Consider the following 20,657-nt stretch of genomic DNA (forward strand, 5'->3'; position numbering starts at 1 on the left):
TTCATTTTTTCTCTGTATTGAGCTGCTGTAATGCACAAATTTCCCCGTCGTGGGATTATTAAAGTTTTATCTTATCTTATCTTATATTAGGGGTGGGACTCGATTAAAAAAAGTAATTGAATTAATTAGGAGCTTTGTAATTAATTAATTGAAATTAATCACATTTTAATCACATTTAAATATTTAACATGAAAAATATTAATTTAAGTTTGGTTGATGAATGAATCAATATACATAAGCTTAAACTTCAAAATGTTGTTTATTTTCCTACCAGTCTACTACACAGACCAACGAAGGATGGAAGTGCTCCTGTGATAAGCAAACTCCTGAAATTAAAGTTAAGCATCATAACTGGATAGTTTTATTCAACATTAATGTCTCACTTGTTATAGTTGGAAATTAATCATTCTCTCAGCTGTATTCCTTGATGTTGAAATGTGTCATGCTTGTTTTAACAGCTTATTTTGAATTAAAGACTTAAAATTAAACAACAAAAAGGAGAAAAAGTTCGTTCTCTGTTTAACCAGCTGCTTTTCCACAGCTGTGCTTCACACTCACAGTTGCTAGGCGACATGAGCTACGCAGAGGTGATGGCAGGTGTATCCTTCATGGCCTACCATATCCCATGATTCATTACGCATCAAAACTCAAACACAGAAATGGCAGAGGATAGCGGCCAAAAAGTTTGAGAAATAACTGGCACAAAATAAAATTTTAAGATGTTTTCAGGTGAGTATGTAAATGTGTAAACCTCAAATATCAGCTCGTGTTATCAAGATATCGCTTAATTGCAAAAAGTGCTCCGCTGTTTTCGGAGCTGTCCGTTGCCGCTGCTCTACCAGCAGCTCGCCTCGCTAGCTGTCAGCTGACCGGGGGATTGAGGCTCGCTTTAGCCGGAAAGAACGCCCGATTGCTGGCACATCCTTTTCAAACCCCCACTGGCTTTTGCCGCCGAGTGGAAGTTAAGCACATTTATAATTCACTCAGATGATCTCTAACAGCTGATGTTTGGTTTGTCTCAGTGTTTCATTTGTTCCTTAGCAAATCGGTTTGCCTGAAATTAAAGTTAAGCATCATGACTGGATAGATTTATTCTACATTAAAGTCTCACTTAATATAGTTGGAAATTAATCATTCGCTCAGCTGTATTCCTTGATGCTGAAATGTGTTATGCTTGTTTTAACAGCTTGTTTTTGAATTAAAGACTTAAAATTAAACCACAAAAAGGAGCAAAAGTTTGTTCTCCGTTTAACCAGCTGCTTTTATACAGCTGTGCTTCGCGCTGTCACGGTTTCTAGGTGACATGAGCTACACTGAGGTGAGGGCAGGTAACGCAGATATGAAGGTTAGACCGTCCAATTTCACAGCCGCTCACTTCCGGCCCTTGCGGTCTTCGTGGGCCGCGAACAGTGATGTCAGTAATGCGTTACTCTAATCTGACTACTTTTTCTCGGTAACGAGTAATCTAACGCGTTACTATTTGCAGTCCAGTAATCAGATTAAAGTTACTTATCCAAGTCACTGTGCGTTACTTTTTTGCATTTTCCTCAGTACAAAGATATATTTTTGCTTTCTTCTTGCATCTCGGGTAATGACGTCTGGCAGATGCGACAGTTAAATCCCGTTTTCAGCATGAGGACAATAACAGCACAGCGACACAAATGTAAACAATGGAGGGAGGAGAGAGATGCGCATTTTTCAGCTGAAATACAGACACTATAGTGAGTCTGTGTCAGCTAAAGATGACAACATCAAGGTTAGCTGTGCGCTTTGTGCTGGTGACAAAGTGCTATCTAGCTTCAAACACACTACGTCAGACATGAAGTAACATCTGGAGTCACGGCGCAGTCAAACCTACAGAGCGAGTCACAACAGTTGCGAAGCAGAGCTGCGGCTAATGCAGGAGCCCCCCAGCACCCACGTGGGGGAGAGCTGAAGAAGTTGAAAAGCCCTCTACTATAGTATGTAGTAGAGGCTGGTATTGTGCCAAAAAGTGATCGTCTGCCAAACAGCAATTTTCGGTATTTGCCAAAAAAAATAAATAAATAAAAATCATTGCCTGTATTTAAATGGCTGTAAATGACTTGTTGACCTATAATCTGTGAAGTATATATAAAACACATCTCTCATGAATGATATCAGGTGATTCATGACGACTCAAACTGAGTGGTAGGTGCTCCACTCAGTTTTTGGCAAAGTGATTTCTATATATTCGTTTTTTGTTTTTTTTTTCCAAGGTAAAAACTGTCTGACATTAAAAATATCTTTTTAAACAGAAATCTGGCTCAGAGGCTGCAGAAATCACAACAAATATAACATCACAGTTATATAAAGATATTTGAAGTGGCCAAGCCATAAATCATGTTGACTGCACTCAGTTTAGCAATATAAGCAAAGACATTACACATAAAAGCACACAGAAACATCTGAATCACTTTATGACAGACGATCACTTTTGGCACAAGACCGGCAGCTGTTGAAAGTAACTAATAAAGTAACTAGTAATCTAACTTAGTTACTTCTAAAATTAAGTAATCAGTAAAGTAACTAAGTTACTTTTTAAAGGAGTAATCAGTAATCAGTAGTTGGACTACTTTTTCAAGGTAACTATACCATCACTGCCCGCGAAGGACCCGGTCTACGTAGGAAGGGTCCTTTGAAGGATGCGGCCCCTGAATTTTTGACATCATGTGTCGATATAATCTGTATGCCTGGAACTTGTACACTGAGAAACGTTCCACGGTGCAAAGTGCGATTAAAATGCGTTAAAATTTTTAATTCGTTATTTTCCCCGTAATTATTTAATTAATTGAAATTAACGCGTTAAAGTCCCACCCCTAATTTATATTTATACATTTCTGTACCACAGGTTCTGGCAAAGGTGACAGTTTCTGAGGTGACTGAGAAGAACCACTCCTACCTGGATCTGGTCAAAACACCTCAGCTGAGGAAGATTACTGTCGTCTCTGGATTCTTCTGGTATCAAGTCATTCTTTGAAAGTACTGTTGGATAATGTTGGAATTCAATGTGTGTGTGTGTTTTCATTCTTTTCATTTCATTTTACTCTGGTTATACATCACTCTCTATTTAATCATTAGTTATTAATCTCTGACTCTCTCCCCTCAGTCCCAACCAGTCACGGCAGATGACTGCCACTCCCTGAGCCTGGTTCTGCCGGAGGTTTTTTTCCTGTTATAAGTAGTGATGGCATAGTTACCTTGAAAAAGTAATCCGATTAATGATTACTGATTACTCCTTTAAAAAGTAACTTAGTTACTTTACTGATTACTTAATTTTAGAACTAAGTTAGATTACAAGTTACTTTATTAGTTACTTTCAACAGCTGCCGGTGTTGTGCCAAAAAGTGATCATCTGCCATAAAGTGATTCCGATGTTTCTGTGTGCTTTTATGTGTAATGTCTTTGCTTAGATTGGTAAACAGAGTGCAGTCAGCATGATTTATGAAGGGCTTATATATAAAATGAAGAAATAACCTGTTTTTCAACAATCTTTAGGAGTCTGTGTTATTGTACCTACATTATAATCAATCCAGTGCTTTTTGACCACTTCAAATATCTTTATAGAACTGTGATGTTATATTTGTTGGAATTTCTGCAGCTTTCTGAGACAGATTTCTGTTTAAAAAGACATTTTTCTGCCATGACTTGATATCATTCATGAGAGATATGTTTGACACGTTTCACAGATTATAGGCCAACAAGTCATTTACAGCCATTTAAATACAGGCAATCATTTCTTGGCACAACACAGAAGATCGGTTTTTGGAAGACGATCACTTTTTGGCACTTTTTGCCCCCCCCCGCTGCCTCAAAATAAAAATGACAACCACGAAATGAGGGCAAGTCACCCATGTTTAAGGGCAGCATTTCCTCTACTACATACTGTCCGATCATCTTCTTCAGCTCTCCCCCACTTACTGGTTTGCACCGAAGTCCAGCTTTTGTTGGTTGGGTGCTGGGGGCCTCCTGCATTAGCTGCAGCTCTGCTTCACCACCTGGTGGGACTCGCTCTGAAAGTTTGTGCTGTGCTGCGACTCCAAATGTTTCTTCAAATTTGATGTAGTGTTTTTGAAGCTAGATAGCACTTTGTCGCCAGCACAGAGTGCACAACTAACTTTGATGTTGTCATCTTTAGCTAAGAAACAGAGAAAAGGGTCTGTACACCGGCAAAGCTCCTGAATAATGTTTAGTCTAAACAAACTTTGACAGCGAGTGACGTTTCGGGCCACAAATTGGCCTTCTTCAGACTTAACAATAACAATGCAGGACTAATTGTATATATACACAATATTACGGCATGTGATGGATGCTGCCTACCAATCAGAAAAGAGGAAGGCAAAAGACAAACGTGTATACAATCAACCATCAACAATAAAGAAAATATGCAGATATATTACAAATATACAATATTTCAAATATACAACAAATATTAAAACAATCCAGCTAATCATGCATATAAAAATATACACACACAAGTATATATATAGAAAATACTGAAAATACGGAAAAGCGCTAAATGTCCTGCAATTCTGAAAAGATTTGTAAATATAAAAAGATTAAAATATATACAATCAAAAAATTACAAACTAACACAGTCAAGAAAATATAAATGGGCAATAGACAAAGTATAGGAATGGCAGAAATGGAGAACCAATAAATAAAGTTTATAAAAAAGGTCTCAAATCAAATTCCTCGTTACGGCCATGAGTGTCATGGTCCAAGGTCCACTGGACCCCGTGTTTTTGGTTTGCTTAATTTTGTCTGTTTTGTTTTGGGTTTTGATTGCGGGGTTTGGTTATGTTTTGCTTTCCAGTTCCTTATGTTCTCCCGGTGTCAAGTCTGCGTCTTTGTTTCCCTCTCCTGTCTTCCTGTTTTACTTTGATAGTTTGTCTGGTCCCTGTCTGTTGTATTCAGTTTTGTTTCCCCTGGTCTTGTCTTGGTAATCAGCGTCACCTGTGCTCCCACCTGTTTCCTCTTCCCTCATCAGTCCCCCGTGTATTTTACTCCAGTGTTTTCAGTGCCCGTTGTCGTCTCGTCTTCGTCTTGTTCTTTGGTTTCCTGTTGTGTGTATCCTGTTTTTGCTTTAGCTCTGAGAATGTAAGTCAAGTTGCTTTTTGTTCTACCCTCGCTAAAATAAAGCTGAGTTGTTATTTACTTCTGTCTTGTGTATCCTTGCATTGGGGTCCTCCTTCCTCTCTGCCACACAGCTGATTCATGACAATGAGGAGCTACTGTAATGTGTTCAGGGTAAAGATCCAAAAAGCCTCTCTTTTTAATAGAGAGGAATTGATGTCACCACCGCGACAATGGCGTTTAACAACTTCAGTCCCACAATAGGTGAGAGCAGATTATGTCCGGCTTGTGTGAAATGAACAGCAACAGAGCTTTTAGTATCGTGATTGCATATACATTATCGGTGTTCTGATATTCTAATTTTTAATGGTCTAGTTATTTTACCCACATACGCCAAACCACAGGGACATTTAAGTAACTAAATAACATTGTTAGTCTGACAAGTGATAATACCTCTAATCTTGAAAGGTTTCTCAGAGCGGGGATGATTAAAGGTGGTGGTCTTGTGAGTGAAATTGCACTGTGCGCAATGACCACAGCGGTAGTTACCGGAAGGAATCTGTGTTAAAAAATGAGAAGGTTTTGGACTGGGGAGGCAAGCTCTTACTAAAAAGTTTTTTAAATTCGGTGCCCTCTTATAAACAATATGAGGTGTTGTGTGAAAGCATTTCAAAGTCGGATTAGAGCTGACAATATGCCAGTCTTTTTTAATCGTAGTGTTAACCTTTCTTGTAGCAGCTCTCAGACCGTGGTCAAAGAGCACAGGGGAGATTTTTTTCTTCTCCAGGGCCGAATACCTCAGGGTAAGTAAGCAAGTAAGTAAAATTTTATTTATAGAGCACCTCTCAAGACATAGATCACTGAGTGCTTCACATCGCAAGCCTAAAAAGACGGACATTATCCCAGAAGTCCAATCCAGCATAATAATAAGAGCACATTCATTCCTGTCAAAAAAAAAAAAAAAAACAGTACTTGCAACATAACATGTACATTAAAGTCATTTTGCTTCGGGGGAGCAGTAGAGAAAAGGACTGTGCTGTAGAGAAAAAGACAGTTCATTGTGTGATGAAGAGCTTATTAAGGCAGTGCAGAGATCATCTGGAGAGGCATCTGTGCCATGGAACATACAGGATGACACAACACTCCATTTCACTTAACAGAGAAATAACACAAGTACAGTATACAATAATAAGCTGCTAAGTTTGTCAAATGCTGCCTGGCACAGTTCAGTCCATTGAAACCATGCATACTTCTTGGTCAGGGAATGGAGGGGTTCAACTATGGTGGCAAAGCCTTTCACAAACCGCCGATAATAGGATGCGAGGCCGATGAAGCGGCGGACCCCCTGAACTGATGTGGGTGTTGGCAATTTCTGAATTTTACTGGGGTCAGTGGCCACACCATCCTCTGATACAATGTGACCCAGGTAGGCAACTTCGTGGCAGAAGAGGCAACACTTTGCAGGCTTCAGTTTCAGGTTAGCTTGGTGCGCCAGCATCTCTGGCACATCTCTGCCCAGCACAATGATGTCGTCCAGACAGACCAGGCACGTCTCCCATTGCATGCCAGCCAGAACACGGTCCATGAGTCGCTGGAATGTCGCTGGAGCATTACACAGTCCAAAGGGCATGACATTCCATTCGAAAAGTCCATTTCGGGTGCAGAAGGCTGCTGCTTTATGAGCTCTTGGGATTAGTTCAACTTGCCAGAAGCCAGATGCAAGGTCTAGTTTGCTGACCACCTGGCAGTGGAGAGGGTGTCCAACATGTCTTGTATGCGGGGCAGTGGGTACACATCTTTGATAGTGCAGTCATTCAGGGCCCTATAGTCTATGCAGCGGCGATATGTTCCATCCTTTTTACGTATCATCACTATGGGTGAAGCCCAGCTACTGTGGCTGCTGCGGGCTAGGCCTGCCTCCAAGCTCTGTTGGTCAGCACTCTGTTGTTTGTCCCCTGCCATCCTGCGTGGTGGCTGCTTGACTGGAATACCAGGTTGTGTTATAATATCATGCTGCACCAAGTTGATGCGGCCAAGGTCGCTGGGGCCCGTGGAGAGCACGCTGCCATAAGTTGACAGCAGCTGTGCTAGCTGGAGCTGCTCCCCTGCATTAAGTTCAGCAGAACTCTGGGCGTAGAGTTCCTGTAGGTGCTGGGGGACAACGGGGATGCTGCCCACAGTCAGCTCAGGGTGGGCCGTGGTTGCTTGAGGCAGAACTTGGGCCGGCTGAAGGATCCCGGCAATGGCCCTCCTCTTAATTGTTATGGCAGAGTTACCAGGATTAAAGATGCGGATAGGCACGACTTTACAAGACTGAGCCTGCACCACTCCACGGGCAACCAACACTTTGTGTTTCTCCACAAAACCTTTGGTGGGGCTCAATATCATCTCCCCTCTCACTGTTTCTCCAGTATGGGTGTTGCCTTGGACCATATACTCCTCTCTGGCCTGCACCACAGTCTGGACCACTCTCACTACAAGTGCCCTAGATTTGTTCAGTGGTTGAAAATGTGGCACTTCCTCTCCAAAGAGTACTATACGGTGGTTTCCAAAGTCAAGGTGCGCCTGGGCTTGGACCAGAAATGGATGACCGAGGATCGCTTTGTTAGGCCTGCTAGTTATGTCAGCCACCTGCCAGTTGTTAATCTGTACAGGTATATATGCCTCACCAAGGACAGGTACATCACCAGGCCCAACCCCAATCACAGTCTGTCTCAGATATTTGAAGAGGAGGGCGGACCTCTGGATGAATAGTGTTGTAGAGGTTCAAAGGCCTGGGAACGCCTTGGGGTCCCTCTGGATGAGCTGGAGGAGGTGGCTGGGGAGAGGGAAGCCTGGGCTTCTCTGCTTAGGCTTCTGCCCCCGCGACCCGGCCCCGGATAAGCGGAAGAAAATGGATGGATGGATGGAGGTTCAAAGGCAGAACACTCTTCACTGCTGCAGTGTCCAAAACTGCACATACCTCCAGCTCATGCACCAGCATGTGAATGCTCATTTCTTGGCATTTGGGTTTGAGATGAAGTGCAGTGGGCCCCGAGCTTCTGGGAGAGAATGATGGAGCCTGAGGTATGGCATTCTTCCTTGGTGAGGGGCAGTTCCTCTTCAGGTGACCCAGACCGGAGCAGTTATGACAAAGCACACTCGCACTCTGTCCTTTACCCCCCCACAGTTTATGTGTGGTGGTGGGCTCTGCGTCTTCTGCCTCGATCCCTTTCCAGATAACAGCTGAACCTTCGTTCAGCCAGGTTACGTGTCCCTGTGTGCATGAGGGTGGTTATGTATGATGCTGCCTGCTTGGTAGTTTCGTGACGGCAGGCAATGTTATAAGCTTGGGCTAGCGTGTGAGGCCGCTGTTCCAACAGTTTCTGCCCAATCTCTGCATTGCCCACAGCATTAGTGAAAACTTCGACGCCTATAGCGTCTTGCTCAGTCTCTGTTCTGCCACTGTAAGCCATTGCTACTTTACCATATATGTCATCTCTCAACACATGTAGGGCTTCACCCAGTTGGCGGACACCTTGTCTCAGTTTGATAGCCACTGCAGCTGCATATTCTGAAGAAATGCCATATGCAGTTTCCAACGCACGCCAACGTTTTATGGGAATATACCAGATCGAATGTTTGTCTTGTACCAAGTCTAAAAATACCACTTCTAACCTTAATTGTATTCTCCACTACTCTCCTTTTGCTAAGGACTTAAAAGCTACGATTAAAAAACACTGGCATATTAGCTCTAATCCGACTTTGAAATGCTTTCACACACCACCTCGTATTGTTTATAAGAGGGCACCGAAAAAAAAAACCTTTTAGTAAGAGCTTGCCTCCCCAAGTCCAAAACCTTCTCATTTTTTAACACAGATTCCTTCCGGTAACTACCGCTGTGGTCATTGCGCACAGTGCAATTTCACTCACAAGACCACCACCTTTACTATTATCACTTGTCAGACTAACAATGTTATTTAGTTACTTAAATGTCCCTGTGGTTTGGCGTATGTGGGTAAAATAACTAGACCATTAAAAATTAGAATATCAGAACACCGATCATGTATATGCAATCACGATACTAAAAGTTCTGTTGCTGTTCATTTCACACAAGCCGGACATAATGTATCTGTTCTCACCTATTGTGGGACTGAAGTTGTTAAACGCCATTGTCGCGGTGGTGACATCAATTCCTCTTTATTAAAAAGAGAGGCTTTTTGGATCTTTACCCTGAACACATTAGCTGCTCATGGCCTTAATGAGGAATTTGAGACCTTTTTTATAAACTTTATTTATTGGTTCTCCATTTCTGCCATTCCTTTGTCTATTGCCCATTTATATTTTTTTGACTGTGTTAGTTTGTACTTTTTTGATTGTATATATTTTAATCTTTTTATATTTACAAATTTTTTCGTAATTGCAGGACATTTAGTGCTTTTCCATATTTTCAGTATTTTCTATATATACTTGTGTGTGTATATTGTTATATGCATGATTAGCTGGATTGTTTTAATATTTATTGTATATTTAAAATATTGTATATTTGTAATATATCTGCATATTTTCTTTATTGTTGATGGTTGATTGTATACACGTTTGTCTTTTGCCTTCCTCTTTTCTGATTGGTAGGCAGCATCCATCACATGCCGTAGTATTGTGTATATATTAGGGGTGGGACTCGATTAAAGAAAATTAGTCTAATTAATTAGAAGCTTTGTAATTAATTAATAAAAATTAATCGCATTTTAATCACATTTCAATATTTAACATGAGAAATATGAATTTAAGTTTGGTTGATGAACGAATCAATATACATAAGCTTAAACTTCAAAATTTTGTTTATTTTCCCACAGTCTACTACACAGACCAGGGTGGAAGTGCTCCTGTGTTAAGCAAACTCCTGAAATTAAAGTTAAGCAACATAACTGGATATTTTTAGTCTACATTAATGTCTCACTTAATATAGTTGGAAATTAATCATTAGCTCAGCTGTATTCCTTGATGTTGTAATGCTTGTTTTAACAGCTTATTTTGAATAAAAGAATTAAAATTAAACCACAAAAAGGAGCAAAAGTTCATTCTCCGTTTAACCAGCTGCTTTTACACAGCTGCGCTTTGCACTCATGTTGCTAAGCGACATGAGCCATGCAGAGGTGAGGGCAGGTGACGCTGATATGAAGGCTAGCCGCTCACTTCCGGCCTTTGCGGTCTTTGTGGGTCGGGTCCTTCGAAGGATGTGGCCCCTGAACTTGGACATTGTGCATCGATATAATCTGTATGCCTGGAATTCATGCACTGAGAAACGTTCCACGGTGCAAAGTGCGATTAAAATGCATTAAAAATTTTAATTCGTTATTTTCCCCATAATTAATTAATCGAAATTAACGCGTTAAAGTCCCACCCCTAGTATATATACAATTAGTCCTGCATTGTTTTTGTTAAGTCTGAAAAAGGCCAATTTGTGGCCCGAAATGTCACTCGCTGCCAAGATTTGTTTAGATTAAACATTATTCAGGAGCTTTGCCGGTGTGTGGACCCTTTTCTCTGTTTCTTGGTTATGTATTTTTTGGCCCTGCACCCATCCTTCATTTCTATTTGGATGTTCGTGTCCTTTCTTCTTTTTAGGCTTCCAGTCATCTTTAGCTGACACAAACTCAGAATAGTGCCTGTATTTCCAGCTATAAAACACACATCTCTCTCCTCCCTCCATTGTTGTTGTTTGTGTCGGTGTGTGCTATTATTGTCCTTATGCTGAAAACAGGAGTTAATTGTCGCATTGGCCAGACGTCACTCCTCGAGACGCAAGAAGAAAGCAAAAATATATCTTTGTACTGAGGAAAATGACAAAAATAGTAACGCAGTGACTTGGATAAGTGACTTTAATCTGATTACTGGACTGCAAATAGTAACACGTTAGATTACTCGTTACCAAAAAAAAGTAGTCAGATTAGAGTACAGATTACTGACATCACTGGTTATAAGGGAGTTTTTCCTTCCCACTGTTGCCAAGTGCTTGCTCATAGGGGGTCGTTTTGACTGTTGGGTTTTCTCTGTTGTTATTGTAGGGTCTTTACCTTACAACATAAAGTGCCTAGAGGTGACTTTGTTGTGATTTGGCGGTGTATGAATAAAATTTAATTGAATTCTCTGTTGCTGAACCTCCAGGTTTGCTGTTGCTTTCCTGTACTATGGGATCAGTTTCAAGATCTCAGGTTTTGGCGTCAATATCTACCTCACTCATTTCATTTATGGTGCCATTGAAGCTCCTGCCAAAGTCCTCACCTTCTTCATCTTGGACCGGATTGGCCGACGAAATGGCCAGGCGTGGTTTCTAATCATAACAGGATCTCTGACTGGAATAAACACATTCATCCCTCTAGGTTAAATCACTTCCTGCCTTGCTTACATATACTTAAAATAAATGTTACTTGCAGACTTGTCTGTTTAGTTGGCTTCATAAATTGTTCTGAAGTTCCAGATATCTCACATATCTTTGATTTGTTTCTTGTTCAGAGTACTCTGTATTTCGTATGTGCATTGCTGTGGTGGCAAAGGGTTTCTCTGAGGCGGCATTCACCACAGCATTCCTTTATTCAACTGAACTCTACCCAACTATCCTCAGGTATAACCCCATGAAGCCTAATATTCTCTGAAATAATGCTCCTTTTAGTTACAGATTATTTTCTGAGATTGAAAAAGGGCAGTTAGTATTTAAAGTAGGGGTGGGACTCGATTAAAAAAAATTAATCTAATTAATTAGAAGCTTTGTAAATAATTAATCAAAATTAATCGTATTTTAATCACATTTCAATATTTAACATAAGAAATATTAATTTAAGTTTGGTTGATGAATGAATCAATATACATAACCTTGAACTTCAAAATTTTGTTTATTTTCCCACCAGTCTACTACACAGACCAATGAAGGGTGGAAGTGCTCCTGTGATAAGCAAACTCCTGAAATTAAAGTTAAGCAACATAACTGGATAGTTTTATTCAACATTAATGTCTCACTTAATATAGTTGGATATTAATCATTCTCTCAGCTGTATTCCTTGATGCTGAAATGTGTTATGCATGTTTTAACAGTTTATTTTGAATAAAAGAATTAAAATTAAACCACAAAAAGGAGCAAAAATTTGTTCTCCGTTTAACCAGCTGCTTTTCCACAGCTGTGCTTTGCACTCACGTTGCTAGGCGACATGAGCTACGCAGAGGTGACGGCAGCTGATATGAAGGGTAGCCGCTCACTTCCGGCCTTTGCGGTCTTCGTGGGCCGGGTCCTTCGAAGGATGCAGCCCCTGATTTTGGACATTGTGCATCGATATAATCTGTATGCCTGGAATTCGTGCACTGAGAAATGTTCCATGGTGTAAAGTGTGATTAAAATGCGTTAAAATTTTTAATTCGTTATTTTCCCCGTAATCGAAATTAACGCGTTAAAGTCCCACCCCTAATTTAAAGCCATTTATTTAAACATGTTAGAGTCTTAAATACAATATGAAAGTGTTGGACAGAACAAATAAATATATCTTAGAAACTTTAGTTCAACACAAAGTGGCAAAACATTTGAATTACACTGTTGTTATGGGGCCTTGTTGCCACTGAGACAAACTTACCACTGGTGAAAATGAATTAAGTATCTCTTTCACTGTAGTTGTAGTAAATATACTTTCTTGTATACTATTAAAATTATTGCTCCGGGTTGTGTTGTGTTGTGTTGTTGGGCAGGCAGTGCGGTATAGGTTACACCTCATGTGTCTGTCGGATTGGGAGTTCCCTAGCTCCAATGATCATGATGCTGGAGGATATCTGGCTCCTTCTCCCCCCTCTGATTTTTTCTGGCACTGGAATTATCAGCGGCGGCTTGGTCTTCCTGCTCCCAGAGACGCTGAATGTCCATCTGCCTGAAAACATCATTGATGTTGAGGAGGGAAGGTACAGTATAGACGAGAAAACACAACAACTCAGATCAGTTCCCAAACAAACTATGACTATCCAGAGTTGAGACCAGGCAGCAGAGTTGCAGTCTTATAAGCCCCTCTGCAGCTTCTCTCTTCCTGCCATCCCCCCTGTCATGTCCTGGGCCGTTTGCCCAGCGTTTTGTGTTTATAATTTATTTCCTGTGCTTGTCCTCCCAGTGTGTTGTCTTGTTCCCAGTGTTGTGACTCGTATTATTTTGCCAGTGTGTTTTCCCTGTGCTTTGTGTCTAGCTTTGCTTTCCCTGTGTAATTAGTTTCATTTGCCTCACCTGTTGTTCCCTGCTGTTTCCTCTTGCCCTGATTACCCTTTGTGTATTTTAGCCCTCAGTTTTCATTTGTTCTCTGTCGCGTCGTTGATGTTTTGTGCCCGCATGTTCCTGTGTTCCCTGTGCCTGCCCTCCATCTCCCTTCCAAGATTTTTGTATTTATTTTCCCACCTACCTAAATAAATACCGCTTTAAGTTACTGTATGATTAATTCTGGAGTCCTTCGTGTTTGCCCTTCCTCGCCCGTTTCCTTCCCGGCCATGACACCCCCAAAACCCCATCCCCATAGAGACAGTGCCTGCTCCCAAAACCAAAAACCAGCAAAATACAATTTATGCGTAAAAATTCAAAAAGAAAAAATAACACAGCATCCTCAACTGCACTAAAAAGTAAAACTGTTAAATGTGGATTATTAAACATTAAGTCTCTCTCTTCCAAGTCCCTGTTAGTAAATGATTTAATAATTGATCAACATATTGATTTATTCTGCCTTACAGAAACCTGGTTACAGCAGGATGAATACGTTAGTTTAAATGAATCAACTCCCCCGAGTCACAGTAACTGTCAGAATGCTCAAAGCACAGGTCGAGGAGGAGTAGCAGCAGTCTTCAATTCCAGCTTATTAATTAACCAAAGACCCAGACAGAGTTTTAATTCATTTGAAAGTCTGACTCTTATCCTTGGAAAATTCAAAAACCTATTTTATTTGTTGTTATCTATTGTCTACCTGGCCCTTACTCAGAGTTTCTGTCTGATTTCGCAGACTTTTATTTAATTTAATGCTCAGCTAAGATGAAATAATTATAGTGGGTAATTTTTAACATCGATGTAGATACTGAAAATGACAGCCTCAACACTGCATTCAGTTTCTATTGTTAGACCCACTTGGCTTCTCTCAAAATATAAATGGGCCCACTCACTACTTTAATTACACTTTGGATCTTGTTCTGACATATGGCATTGAAACTGAAGACTTAACAGTATTCTCTGAAAACCTCCTTTTGTCTGATCATTTCTTAAAAACATTTACATTTATGGATTACTCAACAGTGGGGAATAAATTTTATTACAGTAAAAGTCTTTCTGAAAATCCTGTAACCAGTGTTGTAGTCAAGACCACCTAACCCGAGACCAAGTCAAGACCAAGACCAGAGTGTATCGAGACTGAGACAAGACCAAGATTTTTAGGGTCCGAGACCAAGACCGAGGGAGGGCAAAACCGAGTCAAGACCAAGACCAGTGCCCCACGCTACATGACACAATAAAATGTGAAACATGATCAAACTCACTTCTAAAATTGATCTGAAAGAGCCACATTCTCATTAAAACATCTAGATATTAAACACTTAGAGCTGAAATAAATTTAACCATCTTTATTTAATACTCCTGGGTGACTTCCATCATTTATCACTGAATGTAAAACAATTATTCATAGTCCATCACAATAGTCTTTACTTTTCTCTGCCTTTCATAAACAATACATAAAGTTTTGTTGTTTTTAAACTGACAATCTTTGTGAAAATGGGTGCTATTTGAAAACCACATAGCTAAATGTCTAAAACTTAAAAAATGCAAACAATCATTGACAGTAAGAACTAAAGCCACAAGTTTCTTGCTTATACAGATTAAAGCTGCAGTATGTAACTTTTATAAAAAATCTGTTTACATATTTTTTGGAACTGTCACCATGTCACGACAGTATAGTATGAGACAGATAATCTGTGAAAAAAAATCAACCTCCTCCACCTCCACCTCTATGGCAGGCCGTTTTAAAATTAAATCCGTTTGTCTGACTATCCATAATTACATTTCAGATATCTAAAACTGCATTTTGACTAGACAAAACTACATTTTGACTAACCAGAATGGTAACGTAACATATCCGCAATTACATTCTGACTAGTAATAATAATAATTCAATTACATTTTGACGAGTCAAAATTCCTTTCAAGATATCTCAAATGATGTCACCGGATTCGTTATTTGAGGGGTCACACAAAAGGCTTCCCCTTTTGCCAGGCCACAGTTGTAAATAAGAATTTGTTCTTAATCTGTTCGCCTGGTTTAATAACGGTTTAAATTAAAAAAAAAAAAAAAAAACATCCCTAATTACAATTTAAGATATCTCAAACGTAATTGTGACTATTTAAAATTACGTTTTAGATATCTGAATTAAGCGATTGCGGGTAAGCCCCCTTATGCTGTACTGAGCTGTCCAAACAATTGCCTGTGTAGAATTTCAGGTGGCTGCAATGACGCTGGCTGTTGTGGACAAAATTGTAATAAAATGCAACAATATAGAAAGAGCTCCTCAGTATGGGATATGCAGAGTGCGAGAATCATGTACTTAAAGACTGCTTAAGAAATCTGCACAGAATCTCTGATTTTATGGCAGGCCATTTTAACAAACTACCTTAAAAACTTTCTGCCAAAATGCTGCGTAATTCAAGATATCTCTAACGTCATTCTGACTAGTCAGAATGTTAATTTTAGATATCTTAAATAGAAAAGCCATCTAATTCAAGATATCTGTAATTCATTTTGAGATATCTTAAAAGGCATTTTGACTAGTCAAAATTACAGTTCAAGATATCTCTAACTTCATTTTGCCTAGTCGTTATTTGCTTTCAAGGTATCTAAAATTTAATTTACACTAGTCAAAACTTTATCGCCTATCTAAAAATACATTTAAGATATCTTAAATTAGGTTGTCATTTAAGATATCTTTAATTAAAATTATGACTTGTCAGAATAAAAAACAAGATATCTTGAATTAACTTTATGACTAGCCATAATTGGATTGTAGATATCTGAAATGTGAGTTTCAGATAGTAATTCATTGAAGATATCTTGAATTGAAGCCACCATACAAATCAATGGTAAATTTGACGTCATTTCGACTAGTCAGAATGTAATTAGAGATATCTCAAATAGGTATTTTGTCTACTCAAAACATAATTAGATATATCTTAATTTACTAATACGTCTTTATGACTATAAATCAGTTTCAGATATCTGGAATGTAAGTGTGGTGAATTGGATTTTGTTAAAATGGCCTGCCATACCACCTCCACCTCCACCTGTCCCCTGAACCCCTCCCAGTCAAAAACAACCAATCAAGGCCAGGAGGAGGGTCTTAGCACTGTCAGTCACTCTCTAAACTCTAAATCAGGCCTTGTTAGATCGATAGAGTGATAATTTTTGCATATAATCCAGAAGTTACATTTATGCATTTAATGTGTCCCAGAGCGCTGTTTCCTTCCAGTAATGGGTTGGCAGAAATCACATAAAAAGCATACACAAAAAAAACATAATCCAGATGTTTTATCAATCAGCTGCTAAAAGCATTTCCTACCTTTGAATATCAGTCACCATGTTTTAACCATAAACTACCACGTTTTTAATGCAACAACAGGAAGTGGCATCATCTTGCTGGGAAATGTTTTTTCTTGAAGGCCTTTCATAGCTCCACTGGTGCTGAAAACTAATGTTTGACTATGGCTTTCTGAATACAAGTAGGGCTGCAACTATCAGTTATTTTAGTAATTGAGTATTCCATCAATTACACCATCATTTAATCACGTAATCGGATAAGAAATAATTTTTCATTTTAACAATTCATCTGCATATTTTAACTTCCGTACAGCAGATTTTTCTCTGTGTGAAACAAACAGTGGTAGGTGGAGCAGCTACAAAGTTGCTGATCAGGTGGCTGATGAAGGACCTCGAGCTGTTTCCCAGTAAAGGTTTTAAGGTGGTTCAAGGAACAAGTGCTGGACGCTAGAAAAACGTATCCTTTTGCGCCACCTGAGCATACCGTCTCAGTAACGGCTCCGCTTCTTTGCGCTTGCTGCGTGTGCAAACAGACTGCACGTAAAACAGCTGCTGTTGTGTTTTTGTTGAAAAACTGGGGGCTGCATGAGCTTAATGCTGTAATGCTTTTTATTCACAAGCTTCCTCCTAAATACATTTCTACTGCAGGTCTATTTTTAGTCGCTAATCAGGGATTAAAGCAATAACAACATTTTGACGGCGCCCCTCAGTACTCCAGGGGGTGGAGAGGGGGATCGTCTGGCACTAAATGATCATTAGTGCTAATAGCAGCCCCCGCTAGCAAACTGTGGTTATAGCGATCCCTTCTGGTGGCTACAGTTGAAGTAAAGAAAAAATAACAGCCGACATTCTCTGCACAACAGGCACACGTGGGCACACACGCACACTCATAGCACAGAGAAGTGGGGGTGTGGAGAAACTTGTCAGCGATGATCCACTTGTGTTAAAGGGTCGTTTTTTCCAAATGATGGAAATCCATTGCAGTGACAGAGGATGAAATGCTTCACTTACACGGAGACACCCGAGCTGTAGAGTTAAAACGAAACATGAATGCAACAAATTTGTGTCGAGGATGTTTAATAATCCAATTGTTACTTGCAGAATTGTTGCAGCCCTAAATTTTGCATTAAATTTTCAGTTTATGTATCAACAAACATGAATGTTGGTATTTCCCTGTCATGCGGGGATTTTTTTGTTGAATTGGAAGCCTGAAATTTTCATTTGATCTTCATTTTTCCTCTTACTTCTCCTCGCATTCATGCCGGTTGTCATTTCGATTTCTGTAGCTTGCGAAATCAAGTGCATGCTCGACTGTAGCGAGATCAAACATGCACATTGTGAATGAAACTTCCCATGCCCTGTGGTAGATTGCAAATTACAGTGAAATGATACAGGCGCAAGCGGTGAAAATAGCAGTGACCTAGCCGGGGTGGAGTCTGTGCGATGCACTCCTGGGAGAAGGCAGAGGAGCGCGATCTTTTTTGGATTTCAATTAGTATATTTTGCATCCAATAAAAGCAAGGATGTTAAATTAGGGATGCGCTGATCCGATATACAGTATCGGTCCAATACTGGCCTAAATTACTGGATTGGATATTGGAAAGAAATAAAAAAATGCAATCCGATACATTAAAAAACGTTTTGCTCACATTAGCTGCATTACAGTTCGCTGTTGTCTTCTTCTTGTGGGTTTGTGGTTGACCAAACCAGCTTAGAGCTGCGTTACCACCACCTACTGGAATGGAGTGGATCAGGAGTTAGAAAACAACCCCTCAGATTCTTTAAAGTTCTCTGTTGCTAGTGAGCGCAGATATTAGCACTGTGACCATTCGGTACTGGAAGGACCCCTTCAGGGTTATTATAGTTAACGAAAACGAACAAAATAACGAAAACTGAAATTTAAAAAACATTGTCGTTAACTGAAATAAATAAAAACTATAATTAAAAGGAAAAAACGATAACTAACTAAAACTGAATTGTGAGTTTACAAAACTAACTAAAACTAACTGAAATTATCGATAAACTGACTTTCATTTACTTGTTTTTTTTTTTTTTGTTTTGTTTTTAAGCCTTGTGGATTGATATGAAATCATTTTTTCCGCTCTCCGAGTTTAAGCTGGGAGCGTCATTGGACAACTGTGTGAGTGTGTGAGTGTGTGCGCATGTGCGTGCGCTCACCGCGCTGGTCCGCAAAGTAATGGCTGCGGTCTGCCGAGAAAGCAGCAGAGTCCCGTATGGAGGTTCTTTGAGTACAAGAGCACAGATAGAATGGAAAGTCTTGTTGTGGATGATGAAAAATGTGCGGAACATTTCTCAGTCAGGAAAAACCAGCAACATCAAAGTCCACCTGAGAAGCGCACAACGGCTACAGAAACCGCTCTGATTCTACCAGGTAACCTGGCCTGCGCCTCTGAGAAACGGGACTACTTGTCGGGTCCACGCAGCCCAGAAAGTTGTGACTAAACTGTTGCGTTCTTGTGCGTTTCCGGCTACTTTATCAGTGAGAGAATAACAATCAGGAAAAATAATCAAAGCATCAATATAAGGACTCACAACTGTCAGCAAATTCCTGGTAGGAGACTGCTGAAACTATCAGGATGGACGTGAAGGAATGAAGAAAGTGAAAAAAAACAGGGACAAATATGTTTGCAGCCAAAAAACTGAGCACAAAGAGCGAGGACCAAAAAAGAAGTCCCAGCCTGCGCTGCATACAAAACACCTGCACACGACCACAAGGTAATTAACACACACAATCCAGCTACACAAGCATAAATGTGGACATGAGGTCGGCAACTTACTTAGGTTATGTACAGAGGCCGCAAAGACCCTGCAGGTTTAATTAGCGAGCATCTAACCAAGCTAGCTCCAAAACAGAAGCAGCATCAGGTGGTGAGAACATCAGGATGCAGCTGGATTTGAGCTCTGACTCCTTCAAAGAGTTTGTTTTTGTCAAACACCACATGTAGCTGTTGTTAATCTGCTGCACTGATGCTGAACTTTATTGTGGAGTTTATTGTAGAATTTGAGTTTCTGAGTTCATGTTTTTCTTTGTTTCTCCCTGTTGATGTTCATGTGTGTCCTTAATATTACACACATTTAGCATGTCTTGTGAACAGCTGGTTGTTGAATATATTTCTTTAAACGGTATCTTTTGTCAAGTTTTCAGTACACAATAGTCACTTTTGCGCCTTGAATCTTGCACCTGATTAGGTATGAAAATACTGAAACTAATACTGAAACTAACTGAAACTAAGCATGAAACCAAAAATAAAAACTAATAAAAATGAGAAAAAACACTCTGAAAACTAATTAAAACTAACTGAATTAAAGAAAAAAAAGTAAAAACTAACTAAAACTATACTATAATGTAAAATCCAAAACTATTCTAACCCTGGACCCCTTCCCCGTCAAAATATTTTTTATAATTCAATCCCTGATTAGTGACTAAATATAGACCTGCAGTAGAAACGTATTTAGGAGAATGCTCGTGAATATAAAAGAAACACTAAGAAAACAACCAGAAAAAGTACAACAAAAAAAAGCTACACAAAAGAAACTCAAAACGCTGGGCCACCGGCCCAGTACCATGACAAGGTGTCAATCAAAGCCTACGGCTTCGGGCGGCCATTTTGAACAAAAAACGTTCGTTTTAGCAGTAAATACGAGCTGCTACATCAGGTAAAGTCCACAAAAAAGTGTCTTTACTTTTTTTCAAGAAAAGTTTAGGCTCTGTTTTTGGTGCCCTTGTGGATGTGACTCATGCTTTGGACCTCATGGATGTATTGGATTATATTCACTGGACTGTTATGGACAGAATGATGCCAAATTTGTGGGGAATTATCAAGATTTGGACTCGAGACAGCCCTCAAAATTAGGGAACGTCAAATTACTAGTTTTGGGTATTAGTTTAAAACACTCTGTGGTGTATATACTGTGATTGTTGTGCCTAGGAATGGCATACATGGTCGGAAAGACGAGAGTCGTAGGTTTCTTTTGATGT

The 20,657-nt window shown here is 39.8% G+C and overlaps 1 protein-coding gene across 1 annotated transcript in view; it reads left to right on the forward strand.

Moving 5' to 3' along the window:
- The window catches only part of slc22a7a (solute carrier family 22 member 7a), an 81,312-nt gene that overhangs the window by 56,747 nt on the left and 3,908 nt on the right, over positions 1-20,657 (forward strand). Inside the window, exons 6-9 of the mRNA XM_030738521.1 lie at positions 2,870-2,979; positions 11,242-11,456; positions 11,590-11,698; positions 12,808-13,014. Coding sequence (XP_030594381.1) covers positions 2,870-2,979; positions 11,242-11,456; positions 11,590-11,698; positions 12,808-13,014 — 641 coding nt within the window. The remainder of the gene's footprint in view (positions 1-2,869; positions 2,980-11,241; positions 11,457-11,589; positions 11,699-12,807; positions 13,015-20,657) is intronic.

This window comes from Archocentrus centrarchus, chromosome 1 (assembly GCF_007364275.1).
Source record: "Archocentrus centrarchus isolate MPI-CPG fArcCen1 chromosome 1, fArcCen1, whole genome shotgun sequence".
NCBI lineage: Eukaryota > Metazoa > Chordata > Actinopteri > Cichliformes > Cichlidae > Archocentrus > Archocentrus centrarchus.